Below are 11,519 nucleotides of genomic sequence, written 5' to 3'. Positions count from 1 at the left end.
AGGTAAATACTATTAATAATTCCTCATAATTTGAACACGTCAGTGAGACACTTTGGGGTCTTTGGGCTCGTCCAAATAAATGTCTACCACAAGAACACTCCTGTGTCCTTGTTTCACTTGCCAATAACACCTTCATCGTCCCACCCACCACCTACAAGCTATCTGAGCCTTTCAACTGAATTAAATGATTGGCATTTTCTCTAAGAATCTAGTTTATTGATCAAAGAATATGACACAGGAACACAGGACTGCATCTAGGTCAGCTTTTATTTATACTGAACAGCTTTAAAAATACAGAATAAAATAGCTTTATCTCTACTATTTATTCACAACATCTGGTCCAAATATTACATATTTTTAAATATTTAAACGTTTAATGAAGCCATGTTAGAAAAACAATATGAAATCTTTTAAAAACTCCATAAAAGAATTACACATCTCAAACCCTTCCCTACCCCCCCAAAAAAAAACAAAAAACAAACCCTTGGTATGCAAAATAATAAAAAGACAAATAAAGGAGAAAAATAAAGACAATCCCTCCCCCCATAAAACACCAAAAAACCCCGAAAGGTTTACAGCCAAATTCAGCCACAAAACTCATGGAAAATATAGGCATCCCCACTGTTTTAAGAACATCCAGTCTGTTAACATGTCAAAGGTTGTTCTGAACCAACAACAAAAAAAATACAATAATTTGAATTATCAGCAAGATGGCAACACTGGTCAAGATGTCCTAAGTGCCTGAAAAATACAAACAGCAATCTAAGCACGTCTGAGAGTAACAATATATACTGATGACAAAGCACAGTCACAACCAACCTAACAAGACAGGAATGTTTTTGGATGCTGCTAAAAATGGATTCCTCAATACAAAAAGCAGCCCAGCACAAAGCTGGATGGATGGAGCCTTCGGCAGAAGCAAACAAGTATACGGCCTTCTTGCAATACTGCTAATGACTGGCAGACTGTATGGTGATGGAGGAGATGTCTTATTCTCTTAAAAGCCACAACAAGAAATACTATGATATGTACAGCATGTGGGAATCAAGCCACTGGTCACTAATTCAATTAGGTATCTGACTCAGGGAGAGAGTTGCCTTGTTTTTCATTTATGGAGTTGAAGAAGCCCACTCCATTGGAGCACTGCATTTGTGTGAGGGCATTATACACTGTACATTAATATAGGAATTACGTACTTTATAGCACAAAGGGGTGTGAACTGTATGTCCAACATCTAACAGTTAAGCTATCTTGAAACTAGCTGTCAGTCACTGTTAACCTGCAGTCCCCTTTACACCACAATTAAATTTAACCTGCTGAATGTTCTCTCTCCCCTAAACCCTGAAACTCTTGGTATAAAAGATATTGCCACAGCTGATTGTTCTCTGACTGATGCATCTGGCTTAACCACTCTTGTGGCACATAAAAGCACTGAGAATTACATCTGTAAATGTTCACTCTAATTTCCTAGTACCAATATTTCAGCAGGGACATGAATAAAAGGAAACAACTTCAGTTCTTTGTTATAAAACAGAAGCATGGGTAAATAAAGTATACACAACTACCAGAGATTCATCAATGGAGAAATTCTATTATCACATGACATTGTCATGAAAATCATATCACTCCCTCCCTGGAAACCTGTGACCATTATCCTGGGTGGAAATGTTATTTTAATATATGGAAATACTGCAATATTCATGTACAAACCAAGCTGTTGTATTTAAAGTCAGTATTCAAAGGTACAAAGCAAATCCTGTGTATCTCTCACCCATGGAGACAGGAAAAGTCAGACAGCATGATTGCTTCTCCCAGCTCACCGGTCACTTGGGGTGGCCTGGTGCATTTACTGTAGCCAATCACAGGGAATTTGCTACAAAACTGAAATTGGTGGGTTCCTTTAAACAAGAACCTGAATTTTAGTGTATTGATTAATTCTGAATATGATTCTCAGTTACAGTGCTGGTAAATTAGAGAAATCCAGGGTGAGTTTCCAATTCTTCTATGACTATGGCAAAGAAAGTGATTATTTCTACCATGAATTGGGGCCCAAGACACTCTTCTATTTTTCATTTTGAACATGTCAGGTCTTTTACATACTTTCTACTATGTATATGATTTAGTGGACAAGCATTCGGTAAATTGCTCCATTCCACCAAAAAAAATGTAGTGTGATAAACACAATTCACCCTTACATAACCCTTAGCTTCACACTTGGCTATTTCTGTAAACAGGAAATAAAAACATATCAAATTATCTCCCTGTACCAAATTAGCATCTTTTGTTCCACTGCTTATTTGCCAGCAGTTGAGACTACACTGTATGATGTGATTAACTATGTGTTGTGTATATGCAAGAAACATATTATTGTCCAGTTCAGACATGGACTCCTACCACATTCTGGCTACGTTTTCAACTCTTTGCAAATGGACCTATCGGAGACCTGGTAAATTGTTTACTTTACCACACATTAGTCTCTGCTTCACAAAATAATTCAAAAAGGATCCCTAATCTTGCGATTCAAAGTTCATCCCACTAAACATCTGGTCAAGGTGGGAAATACTCTCTAAAGGAAGCCTCATTACTTTATGTCTCTTCTCTATTTAAGTGAAGGGGCATCACACACGGATGCTACAAAGCAAGACATTCTCCTATGCTGAAAGAGTTGAAAACAACACCCCCCGCCCCAAATCTTTTGCAAACAAGGGTTTCATAAGCAGCTTGGCATCTGAACCTTAACACACAAACCTTTCACACTGTTTTGTGGAGGAAAAATATCAGAAAGGCAAGTCATCCATGTTAACCAGGATGTGTTACTGAATTACAGCGAATTACTGCTGAGATATTTGGCAGCATTACTGTGCTGGACAGCTAGAACTAGCGTCAAGGCACACTTACCAAACGTCATCAGTTTAGCATAGTTTTCTCCATTTGTCAGGGCAACAGAATCAGACAGGGCTAAACACAGCACAGCTTCACAGAGCATGGTAGATTGCCTGACTTGGTCTCACACAACAAAAAAGGACGAGACTGACTGAACCACTGGGTGATTCTCTTTTAAACAACACTGTATCTAATACACACTAAAACAGCCAGAACTTTAATATATAAAACCACAAGCAATTTTGAATACATTGCTTCATTTAATCTGGAATAAGATCTTGGCACGAAATGCAGATTCAGGCCAGGGTGTCCTAATGCAATGCTCACGAAGCTCATGCTTCCTGGAATCAAAGGGTTAAAAACATACAGATTATTTAGCCAACAACCTCAAAAGGAGGCTAAGTTGATCTCAAAGTGTTCTCTCCCATTTATAACAAACTAATCTTGACACTGACTTGAGTGTCAATGGAGACATAACAAACTATTGCAAAAAGAGTTGTATACAATTTGAAATGATCCATTTTGGTTCCTTTTAGCTGCTCAAACAGCAGCTGACTGACCACCTGGGGTATCTGGTGTAAATGAAGTCATCTCACTAAGTTTCTGATTATTCTCATTCTTTACCTTTCCCTGAGCTGAAAACTCCAAAACAAATAAACAGGTTATTTTTACTAATAGGTTAGTGTTCTCAATCAGAGTGCTCAGCAGGGGAGCAGGCGTTAAGGCAACATTCAACCAAATGCCTCTCACTTGATAGGGATCAGTGACAAAAAGAAAAAAGAAAAGGCTTTGTTCAGACAGGTGGTATAACCTTTACTACTGCCAACAAGTAACATGGGCTACTACCTCAATAACATCCAGTAGATACTCAAATGCCAAAGTACTGAATGTCCCCATTCACTAAAACATCTTGAAAATGTCTTCCTTGAACAGCTGTGCAATACAGATTTCACAGAGCCATTCCATAACTGGAGTAAAAGGATTTACTCAGATGTTGGGTCATTCGACGCTGATTAACCCAATCCAGTTTATTCTTTCTCCTTGATCTTATAGCAGGACTCGGAGAAAACCATAGCCTTCTCATGGTCTGGTCCAGGAGTCAGTCCATATAAATGAGTTACAGCTTATGCCTTCATTTGATCAAGAAATACAAAACACAAACACAGAAATACTATACTGGCCTTAAGAGCGCATTACATTAAGCTTCCCTGATGATTTCTGTGGCATTACAAATGTGAGTTCTTTTTCCTGTTTTTCTTTGGGGGATGGAGTAAGTGGGTGGGGATAATGGGGATGAGCTGGACAGATCACAATGAAAAACACTGATGTCAAACTAATGTGTAATAGTCAGAATGTTAAACATGAATATAGCCTCACCGTTATGAATGCCTGATAACTAACAACACCCACATTACAGGAGAGCCAAAACTTTCAGGTATCAATGACTGGTACTCTCAGGTGATAACCCTGTGCCCATTCAATAATCTAGGGGATGAGGATGCTACTTATATATATGTTTGCTGTTTCAAAAAATCTACTGCTCTGGCCCTGAAAAAACATATGGTAGTAAATTATTTCCTAGCAGACTCTTAGGCAAGTTCCTTAGTGTTACTGATTTGATATGAAGGTTAACAATTAATAGATATTGACTCAAATCACACATGAACCATGCCCCTTCCCCTCAAAACCGTATCTGTGATTCTCACAAAGGTGTGTTTACACCTAGGCCACAGGGCAATCCATTCTGTAATTCTAGTTCAAGAAAGCTTCCTAAAATACTAATTCAAGAGGAAAATGACTGTATCAACTATTAAGTCACAATGATGCATTTTTGCTTCCTCCAAAACTTTGTTTTAGGCACAGATGAGATGAAGAATTGTGAAAACACTATCTAAGGAAGTAGGTACAAGTGCTTGAAGGACCAGAAGTCTTTCCAGCCAGGGGATAGGTCCTGTGAATTTGCCTGCACAGTGGGTACAGAAAGTGTAGGTGAGGAAGAAAAACTGCTGACAGGCATCTTGGATGACTTGGCATGCAGTCAGACATTCAGAATGCTGGGATGAGAGACAGCACATGTCCAAAACAGTACTATGCATTTACCAAGAAAGAGGAATGAATCAAACAAAAACAAAAAACCCCAAAAGAACACAAAAACCCGCAACGAATTCCAAACATCTCTCTTCCACAGGAGGATTGGGAATTTTCAGGTGCAGCAATCATTGCCAGCAATGGATGCCCTGAAAAGAGCAGGATCAAGGATTTAAATAATAAGATGGTCGAGACACTATATTAGACAATATCACCATCCACAACAGAAGAGCTATTTATAATCGGTCTCGGCTCTGGGTTTCAAAATTTAAATGCAGATATACAAAACATATATTTTAATGCTTATTAATCAGCAAAGAACTTCAAATACATCTTTTACTACAACTAGATAACATAATTTCAACTAAGGCTATACGGTAGCCTCTGAATCTTCATCTGAATTTCTGCAGTTACTGCTTTTCCTGAAACCCTTCCACGTGTAACCCATGAAGGTTGGGCTGATGGGTAAATAGCTAAAGCATCGGAATTTCTTGATAATGTTCATGCCAAATGGCAAATCATAGGATTCCATGCCATCGAGCGATTTACTCCCTTTTCCAACTCCTTTCTTCCATTTCCGTATTCCTCTTTCTTCTGGAGTACCTGTCAAAAAAACAGGATGAAACACAAAATGGGGAGAAGGACCCAAGCGGGAAAAAGAAAAAAAGAAACAAACATGTTAATTTAACAGCCTCGTTATGAGGAACACAATTCTGTTTTAAAGAAAACTGTTTCATAAGCAAGGCAATCCTGGAATACATATCGCCCTTGAAGCAAAGAGTCTGCTTTGCTCAGATCTGCTCAGGTTCTGGCTTAATAAGTCGACAGAATGCTTTGCCAGATAATACCTTGCCCACCTGCTACTGCATTTGATGTGATAGAAAGAACAAAGGATGCAGAATCAGAAAGACTGGATCTGACAATTCCAGAGGCTGCACTCGAGGGCAACGTGTTTGATCTTTCTGGACCTTGGTTTCTCTTATGTAAAATAAGGGATCAAAATGCTGCCTGTGTCAAATGGCTATTGTGAAAAACACTATATAACTGTGACTTGTTACTATGGAAAGAGCTCTGGATTCAGAATAATGAAAGTGGGGTTCTTGTCCTTGATCTGCCTCAGTTTCCTTACCTGTAAAGTGAGGATTATTGTGAGAAATACCATTAAAGAAAATTATATGGTACTTATATGATCCCTTCTAATAAGGGCAGCTGGTTAGAATTTATGAGAATGATTCAAAGACCTTCTAGTATGAAAGAAATCTAATCCAGTCTATCTCTGAAAAAAGGATCTTTACTCCAGCCTATGCCACAAGAGGTAATCCAGGCCTGTCTTAAAGGAGAGGGAGAGAGGGAGAAGGTGGGGAGGGGGAGAGAGCGAGAGAGAGGGAGCATGCTCCCAAGGCAGTGCATTCAGCACACATAAAGACATCAGAGTTATACAGTTTTTCCTGACATGTTAAGCCTAAATTTGCCTCTGCAACTTCTCACCATTGCTCCCCAAAATGGGATCTAAGATTTCCCTAGGGAAATGGGGATGGGGAAGGAAGAGGAAGAGCTTCATTAAAATGGTCACAAATTCACAATTGTGCCAAAACAAGGCTTCGCTTTCTGTTAACAGTAGTTGGTTGGAAAGGGACAAAATAATGAACACAGGAAAGGGAGCTAAAGGTTGTGACCTCATGGCAAATGGCTATCTTTGAACTGACTGGTACCAGATTTTACAGGGCCACAGATTTTCCAGCATGTTCACTATTACAAATATTTTAATATTTCCTTTATTATTTAAATTATGTATAATTAATATTTAATATGATAATAAATATTCATCACTAGTACTATAAAAAGTAGATTAAATAAAAATAAATATTAGCACTTACCTGGGATGGTGTTATCCAGAACAAAAGCGACACATCCACCTACAAACATTGCTGTGGTGAGAAGGACGTTTAACACTTGATCAATTCCTGTAATCCCTAGAAAAAGAGAGGAAGAAATGAGGGATTACTGTCCGTGGACAGTAAATGCCTAATTTGGGTTTATGTGGCCTTATTCCATGATAAGAAACTTCATCAAGACCAAAAATTTCGGTATTTCAGCTAGACAAAGATTTGCTCAGACAGATACTGCTTATAATATTTTAGAAATACTATTGGTATATTAAAAATAGTACAGTAAAGAAAGCAGTAGATTGGGAATGAGACCCCTGGGTCCAAACCCAAGCTTTGCTCCTAACTGCACATCGTCAATAAATCACTACCTTCTCTGAGTCCAGTTTTCCTCTCTGCAAAATGAAGGAGCCAGATAAAATCAGCTCAAAATTCTATGACCCTCCATGATCAAACTAACAAAAGATTCCCAGTTAAAACTGTGTATGACATACAACGGAAAATTGCTAATAAGGGGCATGTGCAGTTCTAGTTGTACACTAAACAATCTCTGCTCAAAGCAATGGTGTGACCATCAAAAACCAAAATACTTAAACTTTCAAAAGTGCTGGGGTGCTGTTTTTTTTTGGGGGGGGAGTGGGGTAGAGTGGGAGGGCAGAACAGTAAATTAGTATTTATATATTAATTATATGATATAATATATAATTATGCTATGTTACATATAAAATAATATAATTACATATAAATTATTATTTAGAAGTAGAAATCTCATTAAAAAGATATTTGGCACCTTTGGCAAACAGGACAGATAAAATTTTGAAAGTATCTGAAAAAATGGATAATGAAAATAAAAACAGAAATCTGGTACAGCCTGCAGGCTACCAGTGCAGTCAGTCAGTCAGTCAGTCATTTTATGTGTTCCTTTTAAATCCTTAATTATCATTTGTTTCTAACTGGAGAAATAAAGTTGAGCATCACCCAAAGGTCAATGAAGGGATGCACAGTGGGTGCAAGAAGGCTCTAATACATTATAAATTATGAATTATGCAGATGAAGCTGTGCAAATGATTTTGTCAGAGAAATACATCACTGGAAAATTAGATGGGTTGGCCATACAGCAAAAGCAAGGAATAATCAATTGATGGCTAGCCTGCACGCTCCAATAAGTATCCACACAGTGTCAAGAGAACATGAGGGTGGCCCCCAGCACACTGGATGGACAACTTTCCACTATGGAGTATTTGCAGAACAACACAAACAAGGATTGCATGAATACTGGCATAAGCATGGAGGGGTTGTAATTTGCATCACTGGAGGGAGTATCCACATGAACAAGGTCAAAGATCTATTCCACTGGAGCATTAATGTATAGTTGGTGTAGATACAGCACCTTAAATAAAGACTATAGGATCAGACTATCAGAACTAAAAAGAATGACAGACCATCTAGTTCAACTGTCTCATTTTCAGTAGTAGCTATTAAGGTTGATCTTCCTTTGGATTTTTCTTCTTATAACTACAAAGGATCAAGACAGAGATTTAAAAAACTGAATAGGCCTGACTGTAATCCAAATAATGTTTCTTAACACAGCTGAAATGCCAAAACAGAAATTCATTAGCAAATATTTAAAGTAGTTTCAAAAAGACAGCCTTACATTTGGCATTCTCCAGAAGAGACAGATACAGAAAGAAACAGATTCTTGATTTATATGATAATTATGGTGACAAGCTGGATTACATTTGAACTTTTAGACTGTGTGAGGTTACTGCTGACAAATACGCATTCCAGAGGCAAGTGTTACATGAACAGACAAAACATTTCCTATTAAAATATAAAGTAGACTGACAGCTAGGCTATAACTCAAATCTCCATAGAGAATAAAAGTGTTTCTCAATACCTGTGACTAGTGGATTCTGCTTGAGGTAACTTGGAAGAACAAGTCCAAAGAAAATGGAAAATCCAAGGACAAAGAGGTTACGTGAAGAATTTAAATCTATGAACTGAAGATTCGACAATCCAACAGCAGTGATCATTCCTGAGAAGAGAAATGAACAAACCCAGGACTTGCCACCTCCCTCTACAGTGCGTGCACCTTTGTACAATCACTTGAAAGGCAATCAACGATTTGGGAGGGAAGAATGTAATACCTACTACATGCCAGGCACTGTCCTCAGCACTTCACATATAGTATCTTATTTAATCTTCACAACTATGAGGTAGGTGCTATTATTATCCCCATTTAACAGTTAAGAAACTGAAGAAAACAAAAGGTTAGGTGACTTGGCCAGGGTCACACAGCTAGTAAGTGTCTGAGATTGGATTTGAACTCGTCTGAGTTCAAACTCTGATTCCAGGCCCACCACTCTACCCACTGAGCCACCAGTTGCCAAGAATTCAATTTTTATCACATCATCATGTTTGTTTTGTTTTTAAGGAGTCAACATGGAAATATATTGCATAATATAAATAACAATGAAATTATAAAAGACATGGAATTGCATTGTATTATTCTCTTCCCAGATTTGCAATCTGCTAGCTCTGTGAGCTTGGCTAAGTCACTTAACCTATCTGATCCCCAGTTTCCTCATCTATAAGTTCAAATAACAATACCTGCATTATTTCTACCTCAGAGTTGTAAGGCTCAACTGAGAAATTAATTGTAAACTACTTTGTAAACTATGAATTGCTATGTAGGTATATGCTATTAATACAGTACTACAAATGTGTACTACAAATAATATTCCATTGTCTGAGTAGAGTATCAGTGGTAATCTGAGGTCCTACATCTCAACCCAATACCATAAGAGTAACCTCAGAGACCTACAACCTAAGCTTAGAAGGGTTCTCTCACTGAGCTCATATGACAGCACTCTATATAATCAAACATAAATGACTTTTGAACTAAGAACTTTTGGACCGATTATATACGATTTTCACTTCCGTTATTATGGACAAATAAAAAGTGACTATAGTTCCTTTAAAACAGAAATCAGAGCCATCACGTTTACATGGTAAATCTTGAAACTGCAAAACATGTCAAAATATGTATTACATACCTACTTCTAATAATTAGGTCATCCTTTTAAAATGAGACAAGTCTTGCTGCGGAAAAAAAAAATTGGCCTGCCTTAAATGGAACATTTTTCCTTGGAAGTTTCAGCATTTCTATTTTACAAAGTATTCCTGTTGTGGTTATGACTTAGCCTAAGTTCTTCTTCCTAGCTCTAAAGCTGTGATTTTAGAAGTTACCTGCCTGGACATATCGAAGTGGGCAGTTCAGTGTCATCTTTAGGAAAAGAGTCATTTAAAAATCTCACTGAAGCCTTCAGAGCTTTGAACTAGTCAATGTGTAGAAAGAAAAGGTCAATGAGAAGACAGGACAGGACATAAACAGGGTTTTACCAAAGAGTGTGCAAAAGAGGGCACCAAGCACAGGGTCTGGAAGGGATGCAAACAACGCACTGAATTTCCCTATCATCCCAAGCATGAGCATTAAAGCCGCGCCATACTGAATGACTCGACGACTTCCAACCTATGAGGCAAAATAAGAAAACGAGAATTAAAATGTGGGAAAGTCTGTCATCTAACAAAATATTTTTTCTTTGAAGATATCCTGTTGCAAAGAGCTACCAGAAAAACAGCTATTCCACAGCAACTGATTCTGCTTCACTTAACAACTTATACCATTAAAATAAAAATAGAGGGCAGCTAGGTGGCACAGTGGATAGAGCACCGGCCCTGGAATCAGGAGGACCCGAGTTCAAATCCAGCCTCAGACACATAACACTTACTAGCTGTGTGACCCTGGGCAAGTCACTTAACTCCACTGCCTAGCCAAAACAAAACAAAACTAACTAAATAAATAAAAATAGAACAGTTTATAGATGGTATATATTTAGTCTGCAAATAGCATAAACTGTTTTTCAGATTCCCAAATTTAAGTCACTTACTTCAAACTTAATAGGCAGGATGGTACAGGGACAAGAACTAGACCCATGCATGAGTTTGCTGGTACTGAGAAATCCCAGACGAGGAAACTCTCTTTACCAATGCAGACTGGAAAGTTCACTGCAACTGAAAGTGTCAGTGAGAGAGTGAAACGACCAATTTGCCCATGGTCATGTGGCACTCAGTATGTGTTAAGAGGGGGAACTTGAACCAGATTTTCCTGGCTTTGAGTCTGGCTTTCTGTCTCTACCTCATGCTGCTGCATCTCTGGCTACAGTAGTACACAGAAAACTGGATTGGGAGTCCAAAGCCCCAGGCTGCATGTCTTAGATCTGTGAGACATTAGCTGCATAACCAGAACAAAACACTGCACCATCCTAGAGTTCAGTTTCTTAGCTTGTAAAATGAAATTAAATTAGATGATATCCTCTCTCACTCTAAAACTCAACAATTTTATAAGTATTTGAAGAAAAGCCCAGTACTCTAAAAGAATGCAAATAATTTTCTAGGATTTGATGTGGTAAGAATGTTTATTCCTAAGCCCACCTGCTGAGTACTTCACTGAATTCTTGTTTCACATTTCAGTCACTTCACGTACAGAAAGATGCCCTTTATGCAATAAGCCTACCAAGCTTATTTTATATAAATGCAAAATATTCTAATGTACCAACACATAACTAAAAGACGTATTACCTGACAAGCCTAACCAATGAA

The 11,519-nt window shown here is 38.0% G+C and overlaps 1 protein-coding gene across 6 annotated transcripts in view; it reads right to left on the bottom strand.

The window, feature by feature from the left end:
- Positions 1 to 249: 249 nt before the first annotated feature.
- The window catches only part of SLC23A2 (solute carrier family 23 member 2), a 114,940-nt gene continuing 103,670 nt past the window's right edge, over positions 250 to 11,519 (bottom strand). For all 6 annotated transcript variants that reach the window (XM_020985355.2, XM_020985354.2, XM_020985360.2 and 3 more), the window contains 4 exons: positions 10,260 to 10,389; positions 8,755 to 8,892; positions 6,849 to 6,944; positions 250 to 5,574 (listed from right to left, as the gene is read on the bottom strand). In XM_020985355.2, coding sequence (XP_020841014.1) covers positions 5,342 to 5,574; positions 6,849 to 6,944; positions 8,755 to 8,892; positions 10,260 to 10,389 — 597 coding nt within the window. In that variant the 3' untranslated portion in view covers positions 250 to 5,341. The remainder of the gene's footprint in view (positions 5,575 to 6,848; positions 6,945 to 8,754; positions 8,893 to 10,259; positions 10,390 to 11,519) is intronic.

Source organism: Phascolarctos cinereus, unplaced genomic scaffold (assembly GCF_003287225.1).
Source record: "Phascolarctos cinereus isolate Bilbo 61053 unplaced genomic scaffold, phaCin_HiC Scaffold_2;HRSCAF=192, whole genome shotgun sequence".
NCBI lineage: Eukaryota > Metazoa > Chordata > Mammalia > Diprotodontia > Phascolarctidae > Phascolarctos > Phascolarctos cinereus.
Note: the sequence above shows the minus strand (reverse complement) of the source record. Positions and strands in the feature narration are given on the sequence as shown.